This window comes from Salmo trutta, chromosome 14, assembly GCF_901001165.1.
Source record: "Salmo trutta chromosome 14, fSalTru1.1, whole genome shotgun sequence".
NCBI classification, from domain to species: Eukaryota; Metazoa; Chordata; class Actinopteri; order Salmoniformes; family Salmonidae; genus Salmo; species Salmo trutta.
This window is the reverse complement of record NC_042970.1, coordinates 47,772,208-47,793,353: the sequence shown is the minus strand read 5'-3', so window position 1 is coordinate 47,793,353 and position 21,146 is coordinate 47,772,208. Positions and strand designations below refer to the sequence as shown.

The 21,146-nt window shown below is 42.4% G+C and overlaps 1 protein-coding gene across 2 annotated transcripts in view; it reads left to right on the top strand.

The window, feature by feature from the left end:
• Nucleotides 1-19,992, top strand: part of LOC115208290 (plexin-A1-like) — an 86,034-nt gene extending 66,042 nt beyond the window's left edge. For both annotated transcript variants that reach the window (XM_029776225.1, XM_029776224.1), the window contains exons 18-23: nucleotides 8,494-8,590; nucleotides 8,963-9,153; nucleotides 12,028-12,197; nucleotides 13,868-14,080; nucleotides 14,891-15,041; nucleotides 15,347-19,992. In XM_029776225.1, the coding sequence (XP_029632085.1) occupies nucleotides 8,494-8,590; nucleotides 8,963-9,153; nucleotides 12,028-12,197; nucleotides 13,868-14,080; nucleotides 14,891-15,041; nucleotides 15,347-15,442 (918 nt within the window). In that variant the 3' untranslated portion in view covers nucleotides 15,443-19,992. The remainder of the gene's footprint in view (nucleotides 1-8,493; nucleotides 8,591-8,962; nucleotides 9,154-12,027; nucleotides 12,198-13,867; nucleotides 14,081-14,890; nucleotides 15,042-15,346) is intronic.
• The last annotated feature ends 1,154 nt before the right edge of the window (nucleotides 19,993-21,146 follow it).

The window sequence follows — 21,146 nt, the reverse complement described above, 5'->3', positions numbered from 1 at the left end:
ACTCAATGGGATTGAGATCCGGGCTCTTCGCTGGCCATGGTGGAACACTGACATTCCTGTCTTGCAGGAAATCATGCACAGAACGAGCAGTATGGCTGGTGGCATTGTCATGCTGGAGGGTCATGTCATGATGAGCCTGCAGGAAGGGTACCACATGAGGAGGGAGGAGGATGTCTCCCCTGTAACGCACAGTGTTGAGATTGCCTGCAATGACAACAAGCTCAGTCCGATGACGCTGTGACACACCTCCCCAGACCATAATGGACCCTCCAGCTCCAAATCGATCCCGCTCCAGAGTACAGGCCTCGGTGTAACGCTCATTCTTTCGACGATAAACGCGAATCCGACCATCACCCCTGGTGAGACAAAACCGCGTCAGTGAAGAGCACTTTTTGCCAGTCCTGTCTGGTCCAGCAACGGTGGGTTTGTGCCCATAGTTGCCGGTGATGTCTGGCGAAGACCTGCCTTACAACAGGCCTACAAGCCCTCAGTCCAGCCTCTCTCAGCCTATTGCGGACAGTCTGAGCACTGATGGAGGGATTGTGCGTTCCTGGTGTAACTTGCCATCCTGTACCTGTCCCACAGGTGTGATGTTCGGATGTACCAATCCTGTGCAGGTGCTGTTACACGTGGTCTGCCACTGCGAGGACGATCAGCTGTCCATCATGTCTCCCTGTAGCGCTGTCTTAGGCGTCTCACAGTACGGACATTGCAATTTATTGCCCTGGCCATATCTGCAGTCCTCATGCCTCCTTGCAGCATGCCTAAGGCAAGTTCACGCAGATGAGCAGGGACCCTGGGCATCTTTCTTTTGGTGTTTTTCAGAGTCAGTAGAAAGGCCTCTTTAGTGTCCTAAGTTTTCATAACTGTGACCTTAATTGCCTACCGTCTGTAAGCTGTTGGTGTCTTAATGACCGTTCCACAGGTGCATGTTCATTAATTGTTCATGGTTCATTGAACAAGCATGGGAAACAGTATTTAAACCCTTTACAGTGAAGTTATTTTGGATTTTTGTGAATTATCTTTGAAAGACAGGGTCCTGAAAAAGGGACTGTTTACTATCCCCCATAGCACAAAAGTTGACCTATTCTATTGGTCAACTTGTTCTTCTGTGCAACAAATAAATATTCCAAACATACTCTGGGACAGTGGTGGGATGCGATAGATCCCAAATTAATACAGTGATAGAACATCGCTCCGAGATGCACAAATACGATATACCATTTAAAATGTGTGCATCTTTCCTTTAAGGGGCAATTTAATCTTAAATCAGCCATAAATCCCCTAGTGACAGGGGGAATGGAAGTGTGTTGTGTGCAACAGGGAGGGGCAAATTAATGCAAGCTTCACAAAAAAAAGATTCAATTGTTTAAAAAAACAATTGTCTGTCTATGGGGAACATGGTTTACGTGTTATGCTCAACCCACTTAGTTTTCCACCACAAAACACCAGAAAATAGCCAAAAGAGTAGAACCAGCTCACCTGCTTTTACACTATGATTTGACTAGTAGACGTTCAATGCTTTTTTTCAGGATTTAAAAAGAAATAGTTTTACCATATTAAAGTTGAGTTCACGTTAACATGCTTGACCTCAAAATGAGGGACATGTTGTTGTTTTTTACCTTAAAATGAATCACTAATCACATTAAATAAATAGTAATCTTCAGAAATTACTTTCCCAAAGTAACAATGATGGTGAAAACTTGGAGAAACTTTGAGTTTAAGTGGGTAGAAATCTTCTGAGAATTCAGAGGGACATGCCAAAATGTTGGCGCTTTAGCAAGTCTTTATTCATATTAAAAATCATATTAATTGCATTTTCATGTGGTCTATATTAAAGGGCACTTCATTTAATATAACAGGCTTTTAAAATCCAATATTGGTGCACAATTTCTTCTTCAAATATCAAAGGGACGCAAAAGGGACTCATTTCATTTCGTGAAACGACTCTCATGCTACTTGTATACTGATTATAAACATATTTTTGCTTTCACACCAATAAAAACGTCAGTCATTGAGCTTCAGGATATTTAGGGCTGACTCCGACTAAAAAAGTATTGGTCGACCGAGTCTTTTTCAAATGTGTTATTTTCCATAGACACATCCTTTGGGTTTCAATCAAATCAGCTATATCCACTGAGCTTGTCTGACGCTTTAAGAGCACTGTTTGATGAAATAATTAAGACACACAGATGACTAGAGGGAGTCCGACCGCAACTGATTTGATTGTGCTGGGCCGGCTTGAGACTTGCTGCACTGAAGAAAGAATTATAATAATAACAGTGAGTGACTGTGTGACTAGCACCGTTGTCTCTTTCTCTCTCCTCCCTGCTGCAGTGACCAGCACAGAACATCAGCAGTGTTTATCATGCTGTCTGTGTTGCTGAAGCTGCATCATAATGCAGGTAGCCTAGTGGTTAGAGCGTTGGACTAGTAACCGAAAGGTTGCGAGATTGAATCCCCGAGCTGACAAGGTAAAAATCTGTCGTTCTGCCCCTGAACAAGGCAGTTAACCCACTGTTCCTAGGCCGTCATTGAAAATAAGAATTTGTTCTTAACTGACTTGCCTAGTTAAATAAAAGGTAAAAAAAATAAGAATTACAACCATTTCTGACTGAAAAGTTATGTTACCGAAATCCCTCGTTTAGGAGAAACAATCCCCATGTCTCTCTTCACGTGACAAATGTATGCATCGCATGCACGTGACCAATAGGGCCTGACCTAGAGCACTTCGTAATCATATTAATAAATTGGTTATAACAAACTCTGAACACCGTAATACATGTGACAGCAAAATGGATGCAAATGATGTGACAAATAAACTTGAAATGTGGGAATGTTTGGTTGCTCAGGGGGTATTTTGAAAGTCAAATGTGTGGAAATAATGAGTAAAAATACTTGATCAAGAAAAATAAGGTAAGGAGCAAGCGCTGCATGCATATTATGGCAAACAGGTGCTGTTTGTTTACAATATCATTTTCCGATCATTTGGAGCAATGTAAACAACACTAAATAAATCATAAGGTACCAAAGAGTCTGTTGCAACGGGGGGGGCTTTTATTACAGAAAATACTTCTTTAACGAGTCGAAAGCGAAGGATTTACTCCAAATAACCAACCAGGCCCAAATCCCCGTCATTCGCGAGAAGAGAAGACACAAATACAGGGGACGCAAGTCCAGGTGCCTTGTGAGAATTCATCGGCGAGTGGGTAACAGCCTCTACCATCCACCCTATTGGCCAAATTGCAATCACTGGCGAATAAACTTGATGAGCTCCGGTCAAGACTCTCCTACCAACGGGACATTAAAAACTGCAATATCTTATGTTTCACCGAGTCGTGGCTGAACAACGACATGGATGATATACAGTTGGCTGTTTTTTCCGTGCATCGGCAAGACAGAGCAGCTGCCTCCGGTAAGACAAGGGGTGGTGGTCTGTGTCTGTTTGTTAATAACAGCTGGTGCACAAAATCGAGTATTAAGGAAGTCTCAAGGTTTTGCTCGCCTGAGGTAGAGCATCTCTATTTTTCATAACTCTCTATTTACCACCACAAACCAATGCTGGCACTAAGACCGCACTCAACGAGCTGTATAAAGCCATAAGCAAACAAGAACATGATAAACCAGAGGCTGCGCTCCTACTGGCCGGGGACTTTAATACAGGGAAACTTCAATCCGTTTTACCTAATTACATGTGCAACAAGAGGGAAAAAACTCTAGACCACCTTTACTCCACACACAGAGATGCGTACAAAGCTCTCCCTCGCCCTCCATTTGGCAAATCTATCCTCCTGATTCCTGCTTATAAGCAAAAACTAAAGCAGGAGGAACCAGTGACTCGCTCAATACGGAAGTGGTCAGACAATGCAGATGTTAAGCTACAAGACTGTTTTGCAAGCACAGACGGTAATATGTTCCAGGACTCATCCGATGGCATTGAGGAGTACACCACATCAGTCACCAGCTTCATCAATAAGTGCATCGATGACGTTGTCCCAACAGGTACCGTACATACAGTTGAAGTCGGAAGTTTACATACACTTATGTTAGAGTCATTAAAACTCGTTTTTCAACCACTCCACAAATTTCTTGTTAACAAATTATAGTTTTCACAAGTTGGTTAGGACATCTACTTTGTGCATGACACAAGTAATTTTTCCAACAATTGTTTATTGACAGATTATTTCACTTATAATTCACCAAATCACAATTCCAGTGGGTCAGAAGTTCACTAAGTTGACTATGCCATTAAACAGCTTGGAAAATTCCCGAAAATTATGTCAATGCTTTAGAAGCTTCTGATAGGCTAATTGACATCATTTGAGTCAATTGGAGGTGTACCTGTGGATGTATTTCAAGTCCTACCTTCAAACTCAGTGCTTCTATGCTTGACATCATGGGAAAAGCAAAAGAAATGAGCCAAGACCTCAGACAAACAATTGTAGACCTCCACAGGTCTGGTTCATACTTGGGAGCAATTTCCAAATGCCTGAAGGTACCACATTCATCTTTACAAACAATAGTACGCAAGTATAAACACCATGGGACCACGCAGCCGTCATACCGCTCAGGAAGGAGACGCGTTCTGTCTCCTAGAGATGAACGTACTTTGGTGCGAAAAGTGAAAATCAATCCCAGAACAACAGCAGAGGACCTTGTGAAGATGCTGGAGGAAACAGGTACAAAAGTAACTATATCCACAGTAAAACGAGTCCTATATCAAAGCCACTGCTCCAAAACCACCATAAAAAAGCCAGACTACGGTTTGCAACTGCACATGGGGACAAAGATCCTACTTTTTGGAGAAATATCCTCTGGTGTGATGAAACAAAAATAGAACTGTTTGGTCATAATGACCATTGTTATATTTAGATGAAAAAGCTTGCAAACCGAAGAACACCATCCCAACCGTGAAGCACGGGGGTGGAAGCATCATGTTGTGGGGGTGCTTTGCTGCAGGAGGAACTGGTGCACTTCACAAAATAGATGGCATCATGAGGGGGGAAAATTATGTGGATATATTGAAGCAACATCTCAAGACATTAGTCAGGAAGTTTAAGCTTGGTCGCAAATGGGTCTTCCAAAGTCGAGGTGTTGGAGTGGCCATCACAAAGCCCTGACCTTAATTCTACAGAAAATGTGTGGGCAGAACTGAAAAAGCCTGTGTGAGCAAGGAGGCCTACAAACCTGACTCAGTTACACCAGCTTTGTCAGGAGGAATGGGCCAAAATTCACCAACTTATTGTGGGAAGCTTGTGGAAGGCTACTCGAAACATTTGACCCAAGTTAAACAATTTAAAGGCAATGCTACCAAATACTAATTGAGTGTATGTAAACTTCTGACCCACTGGGAATGTGATGAAAGAAATACAAGCTGAAATAAATCATTCTCTCTATTATTATTCTGACATTTCACATTCTTAAAATAAAGTGATGATCCTATCTGACCTAAGTCAGGGAATTTCTACTAGGATTAAATGTCAGGAATTGTGAAAACTGAGTTTAAATGTATTTGGCTAAGGTGTATGTAAACTTCCGGCCTCAACTGTACATACCTCAACCAGAAGCCATGGATTACAGGCAACATCCGCACTGAGCTAAAGTGTAGAGCTGCCGCTTTCAAGGAGCTGGTCTCAAACCCAGACGTTTATAAGAAATCCCGCTATGACCTCCGACAAACCATCAAACGGGCAAACGTAATTGCAGGACTAAGATTGAATCCTACTACACCGGCTCTGATGCTCATCGGATGTGGCAGGGCTTGCAAACTATTACAGACTACAAAGGGAAGCCCATCTTGGAGCTACCCAGTGACACAAGCCTACCAGACGAGCTAAATTACTTCTATGCGCGTTTCAAGACAAGAAATACTGAATCATGCATGAGAGTACCAGCTGTTCCGGACGACTGTGATCACGCTCGCCGTAGCCGATGTAGGGATAGCCCCCTTTTTTTCAACTTTCGCCTAAATGACATACCCAAATCTAACTGCCTGTAGCTCAGGCCCTGAAGCAAGGATATGCATATTATTAGTACCATTTGAAAGGAAACACTTTGAATTTTGTGAAATGTGAATTGAATGTAGGAGAATATAACACAATTGATCTGGTAGAAGAAAATACAAAGAAAAAAACAACCGGTCTTTTTCTACCACCATCTTTGAAATGCAAGAGAAAGGTCATAGTTATAGCCATCACTCTTGTTGTAATTCCGATAGTGTCCACAAAATGACAGCAGTATATGTGCAAATGGATAACTTGAAAAATGAGTGAACAAGAAGACTTTTAGTGTGAAGTCCTCGGGTACATTTGGGGAAATTGTGAAGGAGACATTTGCATTCATATTCCATTTTTCTGCAAGAATATTGTCAAATCTATATACTTGGACTTTTATTTAGCATTCCAAGTATTAGTAGCCATATTATAAGTTCAAGATTTGCAAAACAACCCGTTTTCATAACTTCATAACTCTGAATATTCTTATACGTTGTGTCCAAACGGAAAAGGCATGCTTTCGCAAAAGGTTAGCGCCTACATTTTGCTACCAAGACGGGGTTTCCGGATACTCCCATAAAGCCCAGCTCATTGGCTATCTAGCTAGCTTTGTTTGAACCCATATGTGCTTATTTGATGGCCGGCCGCGTCATCGGTGTGCCATGAAGGCATCACTCTCTGACCAAATATGGTGTCCTAAAGGATATACTACACCCCTAATGAAATATTGAAGTCCTTCTAGGATCTCTGAGGAATAGATACGAACGTGATTTGACTCGTTCGAACAACGTTTAGGGTGAGACTTTCACAGATTCCTTTCTTTGCAAATTGAACGAGTGGAAATACAAAATTGATTGTGCGCGCTATATGGACCTTTTAAGGATATGAAAAATGATTTTATCTAACAAAACAACACTTCATGTTATCTCTGGGACCCTTTGGATGATAAATTAGAGCAAGATATCAGAATGTAAGTACAGATTTCACCTTCAGAGGTGAATTTATCACGTTGAGAAAAGTGTTTTGTTGTTAGGAGCTCTCCTCAAACAATAGCATGCCATTTTTTTTAGCAGTAATAGCTACTGTAAATTGGACAGTGCAGTTATATTAACAAGAATTTAATTATTTTCAGCCAATATAAGACACTTATATGAACCGACATTTGTTGTTTCTTTAAAATCTGCGATCTTGACATAACGCGCTGCATGATTTACAACTGTCCCGTTAACGGGACGCCTATCCCTAATTAAACAGGTCAACATTCAGACCGATTACCTGGACGTGTACTCCGAGCATGTGCTGACCAACTGGCAAGTGTCTTCACTGACATTTTCAACCTGTACCTGACCGAGTCCGTAATACCAACATGTTTCAAGCAGACCACCATAGTCCCTTTGTTGTTATCATACACCCACTCATGACCGCAGTGTCCGCCCCTCCCAGATGGCGGGGTTATGGTTCCTTCCTGAACATGCCTTTTACCACAAGGAACCAACCAATCCCAGGAGGGAAAAGTACCTCCCAAAGTGCTTTACAGTGTACTGGAGTCAATCACTCCAGTCACCAGAAATGTGTATCAGTATTTTCTGACCGTATGTCATGTGCAAAGTGTTCTGAGTGGTCACTACTTGTTTGTACAGTGCCAATACATGTATACCCGGACAGCTTATTAGGTACACCCATCTTATACCGGGCCGGACCCCCCTTTGCCTCCAGAACAGCCTGAATTCTTTGGGGCATGAATTCTACAAGTCTGAAACTTTCCACAGGGATGTTGGTCCATGCTGACGCAATGGCATCATGTAGTTGCTGCAGATTGGATGGCGGTATACCTCCCCCACCAGACTGTACCGTTGACACCAGGCAGGATGAATCTATGGTCTCATCTATGCTTACGCCAAATCCTGACTCTGCCATCAGCATGCGCAACAGGAACCGGGATTCGTCGGACCATGGGAGGTTTTCCACTCCTCAGTTGTCCAGTGTTTGTGATCGTATGCCCACTCGACCCACTTCTTCTTGTTTTTAGCTGGTAGGAGTGGAACCCGGTATGGTCGTCTGCTGCAATAGCCCATCTGTGACAAGGATTGACGAGTTGTGCGTTCCAAGATGTCGTTCTGCACACCACTCTCGTTCTGGGTTGCTCTCTCATCAATAAGCAATTTTCGCCCACAAGACTGCTGCTGACTGGATGTTTTTTGTTTGTCTTACCATTCTCTGGAAACCCTAGACACTGTTGTGCGTGGAAAGCCCTTGAGGGCGGCCGTTTCTGAGATACTGGATCTAGCGTGCCTGGCACCGATGATCATACCACGCTCGAAGTCGCTTAGGTCACTCATTTTGCCCATTCTAGCGTTATCTTTTACAGTAGCTGGACGCCTGTCTGCCTGATTTATATAGCAAGCCATGGCCACGTGACTCACTGTCTGTAAAAGCGATCCATTTTTGTGAACTGGCCGGTGAGTCTAACTGTTTTGACGTTCCCTATATTCCCAATCAGGTGACGGATGGCTCTGTGATCGCCCTAGTGCCCAAGCAGAACTCTGCCTACAACATCTCCAACTCCTCCACCTTCACCAAGTCCCTCAGCAGATACGGTGTGTGTTTTGCGTTTAGACAGGCAGCCCAATTCTGATCTTTTTTTATCCACTGTTTGTTTGACCAATCACATCAGTTATTTTCAGGTCTTTTTCAGAGCTGATATGATTGGTCAAAACACCAACTAGTGGAAAAAAGTGCTAAGTGCTTTTCTGTGAATATGATTCAGAAAGCACTGCTAAACATGAGAAATATCAATAGAAATGATGCATGCTTGCTAAGTCTTGACAGTAAGGTTTGAGAGTGATGTAAGTGACTAGAGACTACCCCCTCCCCCCTCTCTTCCTCTCATATCCTATCTCTATCACATGTCACATAATGCATTCATCTGAATCCGAACCATGTCCCCTCTACCCCATCTTCCCGTCCAGAGAGTATGTTGAGGACGGCCAGTAGTCCAGACAGCCTGCGCTCCCGCACCCCCATGATCACGCCCGACCTGGAAAGTGGCACCAAGCTGTGGCACCTGGTCAAGAACCACGACCACTCGGACCAGCGCGAGGGAGATCGCGGCAGCAAGATGGTCTCTGAGATCTACCTGACCCGCCTGCTCGCCACCAAGGTAAAACAAAGTTAGACACTTTCCCTCTCTACAGCATTGCAGAGCTCACACACACACACAGGCTGACAGGTATGCAGGCAGGGTGATTGGTTGAGCCTTCTTGGGTGCGTGACAAAACACAAAACAATGGCAGACAATTTCTCTCCCCTCGGATCTAAAACTAGTTGTAACCACGAACTTCAATGACTAATATTCCTGCACCCCAATGACATTGTCGCCAAAAAGGGCTTGTTAGCAAGCCTTTTATAAGCCACGTTTTCTTATAAAAAATGGCTGACGTTAGCTACACTGCGTCTAGGCTCTGGAGCTCATGGGCACATAGACATGTCACATAGGCTTCAGGAGCCAGCTGGTTAGATATGATTCCACCATGGGCAACAACAACTGGCTACTAGTTAATTTTCAGCCAAATATGTTCAACTCATAGCTAGTTTATCCACCACATTTAGAAAGATAGCTACTGACTGAAATGTAGCTAGCTAGCATGCTGAATCACACTAGGGATTAAACATTTTCTCAAAATCTACAGAGTTTCTATACCGGGAATTATTCATATTTGTCCCGGGAAATACCTTAAAAATCAGAATTGTCCATTTGAAAGCATTTTAAAACCAAGATAGGGTTACTCAGGGTTCCCTCAAAATAAGATTGTCGATGTGCCACATTGCCATCTTGGCTGCACCACTATGTAAATATTTTACAGCAAGTGAAACTGATATTTAGTAATGATAGAATAACTTTGGTCGCCAATGACATTGTTGTGAATTGCTAAACAGGCCATTCATAAATTCAGAGCGTTATCATGTTCCTCAATTAATTCAGTGCATTTCAGCAGTAGGCTCGACACAGAGCGCGCTCAGGACGCACAGAGCGCACCCCGAGTAGGTATTAGCGTTGTCGAATCATACAAACTTTGTAACGGCAGTCAAACGAAAGTCAAATGACCAAAGTTGCTAAGCTTGCTAGATAACCTCCAACGAATGACAGAATATCTACTATTTGGCTAAATCACGTTGATAATTATACAGATAGCAGATCAGCTCATGAATAATGAAGAGATGAAGAGTGGAAATTGTTTAAATATCAAGGTGGAGACCAACTTTGTTAAAAAAATATCCATATCTACTCTCATACCGTTTCTTGAGCACACATTCTCTACCGAAGCTCTCATATGGGCAGCAATACATTTTATGGCGGTATTTTGACATGCATAGGCGAGACGTGCTTTGATAATGCAACCTATCGATTATAGATTCAAGTTAGGAATTTTTATGCGAATTTCTGGTTTCAGTGGGATTGGGATGATAGGAAAATAGCCTAGGCTATATAGAGGCCCTTGGCTCAACACCGGTTTAAATCAATGTACCGGGATCCCGGTTACCCGTGTTATACCCTATCTAGCCAACTAATCGTCTTATTCTTTGATACATTTTGGTCAACTTGCTCATATCAAGCAATAGACAGTTTGTGGAAAGGTAAAAATAACAACTAGTAGACAAGTTTTATGAATGATCAGGCAGTGAAACTACAATATATTGGTAGCTAGCTGGTGAAGCTTTTATTCATTTCACAACTAATTAAGCTGAGGCTGGGTTTCCCAAGTCGTTCGGTGCTTACTGCTAATGCCGGCGAGCAAGCTTAACAGACGGCTCCGCAGCGCGTCTGTGTGACGGTTCACACCCAAGAAGGCTCAACCAATCACCCGACGTAACTGATGAATATTAATGACTTTGCCTACAGCTATCCTATAAAAGGAGGATCGCTCCTCCAATGAAGAAAAACAACACCCACTGTCCAAGCTCTAACCGCTTTCCTCCCGCAGCCAGCTCGCTCATTGACCTTTGTTTCCCCGGCGACTGGCTCAGAGGCTCATTAACATTTTTCATAACCTTTTGCATGAGGAGGTGCAGCTCCCAAACGCTACGTTGTGTCTTAATTAGCAGCCTGACCTTTGGCTATTGAGCTGTTTGGTGTTAGCTGGAATCGGGTCCCGGTCGGGGGGGTGGGGATTGGGGGGGGGGGGGCTTTTTCCTAGGACCTAGAACATTTTATTGGTACCCTCAAGGCAGTGTTTGAATTGATTAATGGGGTGTCCATATTTTTGTTCTAGCCCAGCTATAAAACACACCTTGGTTGAATCGAGCGCTTCCAGATGAGTTGGTTTGTGTTGGGCTGCAACAAAAATGTGCATTCCTTCAAGTCACCCGGGCCCAGGTTTGCTGTCCAGAGTTGCGTTCGTAAGGGTGCATCGTACCGAACCTTCCAGATGGGAATGCTCTTGCAGGTAGAAGGCTCTTGTTTCTATCTGATCGTTCCACAACGTGAATGCGGCCCAGCCCATGTTTTAATGAGACTGGTGCTAGTGACACTAGGATTAAGCACTAGGGCGGTGTTATGCTATTAACCGACAGCCTGTTACTTTCTGCTCCTCCATGCCTTGTTGGTAGCATATCATCTACCAGGAGCAGAATGCCCCACAATACCATGCAGTCATTTACAGGCGCTAACGACGTTAAGGCGTTTTTGCTCACCCTTGCAATCTCTCTCCCCTGTTCTTTTCTCATTATCTTGTGATTTCCATTGTTACTTCAGGTAGAAAAGTGCAAGGTTAGGAATATGGGGGTTGGAGTGTTTTTAATCATTAACGCAAGTGGGAGGACAACAGGAGACTTGGCCAAGTGTAGTTTCTACTTATTGTAATAGTGCCTGATACTTTCGATTCTTCCCAAAAGTGCATTAATCCCCAAAGTGCAAACCCTGCCAATCTGGCTCTCCAAGCAGCCTCAATCAAATGCTCCAAGTATTTGAAAGAAAACCAATACTTTTTTGACCCAGGTCTGTGATTCATCTCCATCTTCCTTCTCGTCTCCCCAGGGTACGTTGCAGAAATTTGTGGACGACCTGTTTGAGACTATCTTCAGCACGGCCCACAGAGGTAGCGCCCTGCCACTCGCCATCAAGTACATGTTTGACTTCCTGGACGAGCAGGCCGATAAACACTCCATTTCTGACTCGGACGTACGGCACACGTGGAAGAGCAACTGGTGAGTGGGTCAGGGCAGTTGTGCATGTGTGTTGGGTGTGTGTGTGAGACAGAGGGAGGAAGAGCAAGTTTGTGTGTGAGGCAGGTTGTCTAAGAGAGTATATGTGACAGAAGTTGAGTAATAGTGTTTTTCCTTGCAGTGTTTGGGGGTGAGTGTTGGGGACAGAGGAGGCTGGTGGGAAGAGCTATAGAAGGATGGGCTATTTGTAATGGCTGGAATGGAATATGGAACAGTATCAAATACACGTTTGACTCCGTTCCATTTACTCCATTCCAGACATTACAATGGGCACGTCCTCCTACAGTGGCAAGAAAAATTTTGTGAACCCTTTGAAAATACCTGGATTTCTGCATAAATTGGTCATCAAATTTGATCTGATCTTCATCTAGGTCACAACAATAGACAAACACAGTCTGCTTAAACTAATAACACACAAACAATTATGTGTTTTCATGTCTTTATTGAACACACCGTGTAAACATTCACAGTGCAGGGTGGGAAAAGTATGTGAACCCTTGGATTTAATAACTGGTTGACCCTCCTTTGACAGCAATAACCTCAACCAAATGTTTTACGTAGTTGCGGATCAGACCTGCTCAACGGTTAGGAGGAATTTTGTGCCATCCCTCTTTACAAAACTGTTTCAGTTCAGCAATATTCTCAGGATGTCTGGTGTGAACTGCTCTTTTGAGGTCATGCCACAGCATCTCAATTAGGTTGTGGTCAGGACTCTGACTGGGCCACTCAAGAAGGTATATTTTCTTCTGTTGAAACCATTCTTTTGTTGATTTACTGTGTTTTGGGTCGTTGTCCTGTTGCATCACCCAACTTCTGTTGAGCTTCAATTGGAGGACAGATAGCCTAACATTCTCCTGCAAAATGTCTTGATGAACTTGGGAATTAATTTTTCTGTCGATGATAGCAAGCTGTCCAGGCCCTGAGGCAGCAAAGCAGCCCCAAACCATGATGCTCCCTCCACCATACTTTACAGTTGGGATGAGGTTTTGATGTTGGTGTGCTGTGCCTTTTTTTCTCCACACACTAGGGAGAGTAGCAGCAGTGCTGCACTTTCTCCATTTATAGACACTTTGTCTTACCGTGGATTGATGAACATCAAGGCTTTTAGAGATACTTTTGTAACCCTTTCCAGCTTTATGCAAGTCAACAATTCTTAATCTTAGGTCTTCTGAGATCTCTTTTGTTCGAGGCATGGTTCACATCAGGCAATGCTTCTTGTGAATAGCAAACTGAAATTTGGAGTGTTTTATTTCATAGGGCAAGGCAGCTCTAACCGACATCTCCAATCTCGTCTCATTGATTAGACTCCAGGTTAGCTGACTCCTGACTCCAATTAGCTTTTGGAGAGGTCATTAGCCCAGGGGTTCACATACTTTTTCCAACCTACACTGTGAATGTTTAAATGATATATTCAATATAGACAAGAAAAATAATAATTTGTGTGGTGTTAGTTTAAGCACACTATGTTTGTCTATTGTTGTGACTGAGATGAAGATCAGATCAAATTCGATGACCAATTTATGCAGAAACCCAGGTGATTCCAAAGGGTTCACATACTTTTTCTTGCCACTGCATAGTTCGTCCCACCGGCCTCCTCTGGTTATGGTTAACTAAAATGTGTTCCTTCTCTCCTCCCCCCCCCCCCCCCCCAGTCTTCCTCTGAGGTTCTGGGTGAACGTGATCAAGAACCCCCAGTTTGTGTTTGACATCCACAAGAACAGCATCACAGACGCCTGTCTGTCTGTGGTGGCCCAGACCTTCATGGACTCCTGTTCCACCTCAGAACACAAGCTGGGCAAAGACTCACCCTCCAACAAGCTGCTTTACGCTAAAGACATTCCCAACTACAAGAACTGGGTGGAACGGTACGGCTAGTAGCTTTGTTATGCACCTGGCAGACATTTTTGGATCAGGTTGAAAACCTGATTTTCACTTTGTTTAAGATTGGATTCAAACAGGGTTCTATCCTCCTTTTAAGCCTTTTGATGCGTCATATGATGTATCATACTGTATGAAAGAGTAATTTGCACCGTTCAAGATAAGGTATTTTCTAACAATAAGTGTCTTACTCTTAAATAATTTCTGGGTAACAATTAATTACCTTACTGTAGTAGTTTTCCATTTAATGGTCTTTTTTTATGTGCTTTAGCAAATAACTTTCTCAAGCAAGAATATTGCTAGGACTGTCTGGGTGGGTAGGGAGAAACAGAAAACTAGCCGTTATTGGCTCTTTGTTATTGGTCTATTAACCAATTTACCGCATGGTGATATCACCAGGCAAGGAGAAACTTCACCCATGTAAAACCTGCTGATTAGAAGGTCCTGTGTAGACCAGGACCTATCAATAACACTGATCATATTTTTTACACTTTTACAGTGTTACTTTCATCAGCTGTTGTACAATATGATACAAAACACAGGAGAAAACTGAATTTGACTGCACCGGGCCTTTGATATAAACAACGGGGGGTCTAAACTTGAGAATTCTACCTGGTGTCGACAGGGTTAATGGCAAGCGCCTCGATGAATCATTTGGTCTTTTGATCCTCTCTCCTATCCCTTTTTTTGTTGTTCCCCTTCCCTCACTGTCTCTTCTCCCTCTCCTTTCTTTCTCTCCTCTCTCGCTCTCTTTTTCTCCTTTAATCACCCTACTTTAATCCTGTTGTCTCTCTCAGGTACTACTCCGACATCTCGCGGATGCCTGTCATCAGTGACCAGGATATGAGTGCGTACCTGGCGGAGCAGTCGCGGCTCCACCTCAGCCAGTTCAACAGCATGAGCGCCCTGCACGAGATCTACTCCTACATAGTCAAGTACAAGGACGAGGTGAGGACAGTGGCCACCATTTTGGTTTTTTGTTTGTTTATTTATTTAGCCTTTATTTAGAAAGGATTGCACCCTACTTTTTGGAATATATCACTTTGAGAAACTGCTCCGTTGTTGCTCTCAACTACTGCTTTTGTCAAATTAAGGTGACGGTTTCTCATTGTTCTTCTCCCTCCCTCCCCTCCTCTCTCTCATTTGCTCTTGCCCTCTCTCTCCATCCCTCCCCTTTGTCTCTTTCCTTCTCTCTGTCTCTCTCGGTCTCTCTCTCTCTCTGTTTCTCTCGCCCTCTCTCTCTCCATCCTCAGATCCTGTCAGCTCTGGAGAGGGATGAGCAGTCGCGGAGGCAGAGACTCAGGAGCAAGCTGGAGCAGGTCATTGACACAATGGCCCTGGCCAGCTGAGGAACGACTCTTCCTCTCATCCTATTCTTCTCCATCTTCCTCTCCGCCTCTCCTCACCCAGAGAAAATGAAACTCAGACAGTGTGGTTTTCAAACCCTCCTAAAAACACGTGATGAGCTACTGCAAAGGACAGAAGGCAGTACACTGCACAGGGGCGATTCAGCAGTACTGGGCGGGCCTGTGCGTGTGTGTATGTGTGTGTAAATGCAGGTCTATAAGTGTGTATGTGTGTCAGAGACCGGGGCACTGGACATTTCGTCGAACATACACCGAGAGACAACATCACCGGAAAGCATTTTGATTATCGTAGCTGTTGTCGTCGTGGTTTTGTTTCTCCGCTGTCAGTTTTCCTGGATTTTGTCTTCGCTGAAGCTGTGTCTCGGATAGACAGGATGGGAGTTTTGGAATGGAACTCCGTTTTGGCATCACGAAAAGGACGGAATGTTGTTTGGACATGGGCCTTTCTCGGAGCCAATGAGAGAGTGGCTCCTCGGGTCACATGATTCCTGTAGGAGTCAAAGACATTATTACTGTTGTTTTGTTTTCGTATAATTTTTTTCAATAAATGTAATCAACTGCCCACTCTGATCTCTCGCCACCTGTGTTACTGCTGAATTTGCACAATTTGCAGAAGAGTTACAAAGGAAGACTATATAGATATTATATATAAATACAACTACATTTTTTAAGAAATTAAGATTAGGGTGAAAACATTTCAGTTTTTAGCTGACAAACATAATTTAAAAAATCCATCAACAATGAAACTTTAATTTGATATTTCGAGCAAAAAAAAAATCTACATTAGAAGAATAAAACAACCGCAAAAGAAAAATAAACAAAAGTTATCCTGTGCCATGTTTTTGTTGTTGTTGTGAAGTGAAAATACATTTTGTTAGATGGAATATGCTACCGTATGATTTAAATATAAATATGCCTAGTGACTGAAATTATTCTCTGAGTAATAAAAGATGGAAAGATACAAAAATGTAAACTTTGTCCCTTAGGGCCACCATAGGAAGGGCATCTCATTATATTGTCAAAATTTTTGTATTGGAAAGTTGGGCTGGAGAGGTCCTGCGAAAATAAGAATTTGCTGTCATTTCCGATCTGTTGTGCAATCTCGTTTTTTGAAAAGCATCACAGACTCACGCAAGCGTTGCTTCTTTTCCTAGACACTTCAGATTAAATCTAGTTTGAAGGCTAATTTGTATCTTCCAGGGCTAAAGAATTTGACAGTTTGTGCTACAGTGGTTGACCAATGTAGAGCATTGCACTACTTGAACCAATAACCATCTATAAGCTACCCCACCACCAGTTAACATCACCACATCTGATTGGCTGAGCTTGGCAGGAAATGACCAATGCTGAGTGGGGTCATAGGTCAACGAGTGCACATGTGATAGAACATCCACTCTACCCGACATGTGACCTGAAATAACGTATTGGGTACAGTACGTCTTGAGGGGCTGTGAACAGGATGAAAACACAGTTTTACCCCTAAACAAGCCTCGTATCTCCACCCCTATACAACCGGAAATCCACCCTCCTTCAGTATTTCTCTTAATCTCTTCTGTACGTCCCTAGGCATTCTCTCATCCTCGTAACATCCAACAACAGTCAAACTCTTGGTGGTTCCAGACTTGGTCCACCTATTTACTAGTGTTAGCCTCAGAATGTGTTCTCAGTCAACTTAACTGGTAAAATAAGGGTTAAATAAATAGCTAAATGGGGTCAGGTAGGGCTTTACTAAGCCTCTCAGTCTAAAATGACAAAGTGGAGAAAGACAGAAAGCCTTTTCCAGCTGCAGGCCCCTCTCGCTCATCTCTTCCCAATGCTATTATGCAAATAATAGGCAAGGTGATGGTAGTACGGTACGGAAATCTCTTTCTCTCCTAACCCAGAGATATGAGACAAGACGGGGCTTTAGCTCTCACCCATCGGGGGGTTGGGACTGGGGAGAAGATGCACCCTCCACTCATTAGCAACACAAGGCTAAGTAATCCCTTAGCTCCCCTGGCACTTGTTTCCATCTAAACAAACCCTAATGCCATGTGTGGCTTAAGCTTTTTTAAATACTTCTCTCTTCAGATAATTGTTATTCTTGCTCTTCTATTTCCCTTCTTTTTTTGAAGTTTTGAAAGTTTGACTTTGTGGTGCGATGCTTTTATTTATTTTATTTTTTATTTTTTTTGTTATTGCTTGCCGAAAACCAAACTGTGGTCTAATGTATTTTTGTTTGATTTTGTACATTGTATTTACTTAGGTTTTTTTCATGATGATGAAGTGAAATGAAGCTTTTGGCCAATTTTATTGTAATTAGGTTGTTTTCGTTGTTTTTCTCGTCTCTCTTTTGAACATGTATATTGTGCGTAATACGGTACGCCGAAGATAAAGACGTCTTTGGTTTATCTGAAGTTTAAGTACTTGACCGATCTAAAGGTTTCTTTTCTGATCTCCACTATCAGTGGAAAACATTGCATCAGATAAGCATCTGTGTCTTTTCACGATTGAATGAGTGACTTGATGCTATAATCCACATCAGAATGTTTTTTTTTAAACCATCAGGGCTATCATTTTACTCAGAAATAAATGCTGTTGCAATTCCATTGTATGCCAGGTTCCTTCCAATATTCCTCTGCACAGAAATGAAGAAAAAAAACACCCCTAAATAGACAGGACACATTGGTACATCTCAAATGGCACTATAATACCCATCTATTGCACTATGGCAGTGGTCAAAACTAGTGCACTATATAGGGAATAGGGTGCCATTTTGGACGCAGACATTGATGTATATAGCTATACTGCATTCCTGTTGTACCTTTCTCTACATATCGGACCGTTAACATAGGGGTGCTAGCCTGGTCCCAGATCAGTTTATGATGTATAGCCAAGACAGTATTAACAATGTGTTGAGAGGACTGCACAAACAGATTTGAGACCAGGCTATACTGCTGCTGCTTTGAGAGCCAAACAGAACCCTTCTAGGGACCACTCGTCTTGCACTACTAGCGTTCTTGGGCCAAAACAACATTCCAAAGTTAGCTTCTTCGAACAGAACAGGGTTTCTTTCTAAGCAACCGTGTACCTGACTAACTTGGGAGAAAGCTTTACATTTTGACATAAAACATTTTTAACTACTGTACATACTGCAATTTCTTTTTTAAATGATTAGTCAGCTTTACAGGGTTTTAAAAAACATGTTTTTCCCTGAGTACACAACTTTCCCTCTTTTGCTGCGTCTATCTTTCTGTGCTCTTAGATCACAAGTTAATGAAGTAGATTGGTCTCCAAAGCTCCGGAGCTCAGTGAATTTGTTAATAGCAGTCCTATGAAATAACCGCATCGTAACCATGTATGCGGAAAATACATTACACGCTGGCAGCTCGGCCTGTCCAAACTCTTTAATGTGCGTTTCTCCCATCACTGCCCTGGTTGTTTTTTTTTATGAAGATGCAACTTATTCTCCATTTCTCAGGACATTTCCTCTGTTGTTTTGCGACGTTCTCTCTGCGCTGTAGTTCCGTTGTTTCAATGTTACGGCCTTGAGGGAAGGATGACTTTAGCTTGTTTTTGCATGACTGCTTGAGTTTTCGATCAATTTGCTTCCCCCAAGTCCAGAAGGCTCCTACGTGAGATTTCATTGTTTCACATGATCTGTCCCTGTTTGTTTGTTTGTTTGTTTGTATGGTGATTGGCTTGTGTTGGTGTCACTGAAGTGGTACAATGTACAGCATGTCGATTTAGTAGCATCATGGCCATTTAATGTGATCAAGAGGAACCGGCGCTAAAACTTGACACAGGCTGACATAAAGCTCTCATAGGACCGATATAGTGCTGTCATATGATCGACAGCCTGCCGAAGTCGTTTGTGGTTAGCCCCACATTATGTTTGGTTGACCATCTCATGCCATATTATAGTGTTTTGTCAGTCGATATACATATGAACTGTCATGAACTGTTATGACCTCACATTGTCCATCTCTCATCAACTCAAGTTAACTCATCATTAATCTTTCCCTGAACCATCTACACCCAAACAGATTGGGCCAGTTTCCCGGGAAACCGGAATAAGCCTATTCCTGGATTAAAAAGCACCTTTTCAAAGGAGATTCTCCAATGAGCATGATTTTTGGAGCTGGAATACGTTTAATTCTGATCTGGGAATCTGACCCAAAATGATCAACCCAGTCATGCCTTGTCATACTATTGCCTTTCCCAAGCCCTGGTTTGAGAAGATTCTGACCATTTATTTTCCTCTTCATTACTTTTTGCCAAACTCTCAACTCAGTAGCTTTAATTTTTCCAATTGAAAACTGCAAAGGATACAAGAAAATACAAAATCAATCAATTATAGACAAACTGGCAACGTATTTTTTTTCCTACATCCAATAATTCTGATACTTTAAGTTTCAGACTTGAAGTGACTGTCACAAGTGTGTAGGTTAATGTTCATTGTGTAAATATTCTGTTGTTTCCTATTTTGCAGATTTACTACTTGTAAATAAACACTCATCAAGGAGAGATTAAACATTTTTTGCTAAGTAAAATGTGGGTTTCCGCTCTCTATTTGGTGTTGAAAAGTGTCCACAAACACACACACAGGATTTGAATTATTCGTAGCCAGAGTGAATTCATTAATTTATTTTACAATAGGATGATATTACTTGGAAAACAGAGCATGCTTAAAAATACAATACTGTTATCCTTGAATGGTCTTTCGTTTCCCTGAAGTCCCATAACGCCCTACTGAAACGATGTGTCTCTACAGGTGGCAAGGTTTCTAATATATGATGATGAATCATATTACTGTTTATGTCTGTCTATTTCTGGATGTCAGAGGGAATTTCAACTGTGCCACTATTGGAGGGGGGGATTCAATGTAGAACTGAATTTACAGCGCCTTCAGAAAGTATTCACACCCCTTGACTTTTTCCATATTTTGCCGTGTTACAATGTGAGATTAAAATTGATTTCGTTGTCATTTCTTTTCAACGATCTACACAAAATACTCTAACAAATTCTCACATTTGTAAAAAGAGATATGAAAAATAAATCCCTAATATATCTTAATTGGAGAAGTATTCAACCCCCTGACTCAATATAGAATAACCTTGATTACATGATTACATCTGTGAGTCTTTCTGGGTAAGTCTCTAAGAACTTTGGATTGTACAGTATTTGCCCATTATTCTTTTTAAAATTCCTCAAGCTCTGTCAATTTGGTTGTTGATCATTGCTAGACAGCCATTTTCAAGTCTTGCCATAGATCTTCAAGTCAACTGTAACTAGGCCATTCGGGAACATTCACAGTGTCGTCTTGGTAAGCAACTCCAGTGTATATTTGGCCTTGTGTTTTGTGTTATTGTCCTGCTGAAAGCTGAATTTGTCTCCCAGTGTCTGTTGGAAAGCAGACACTAAAACACAAAACGGTAAGCAATGCAGATCTGGGAGCACAGTGGCTAGTAAAAACTCCCTAGGAAGAAACCTAGAGAGAGACCAGGCTCTGAGAGGTGACCAGTCCTTTTCTGGCTGTGCCGGGTGGATCTTTGATGTGTATGTAACTGTAGCCGTTTTAAAAAGTCGCAATTGGCCTCATGGTGAAATCCCTGAGTGGTTTCCTTCCTCTCTGGCAACTGAGTTAGGAAGGATGCCTGTATCTTTGTAGTGACTGGGTGTATTGATATACCATTCAAAGTGTAAT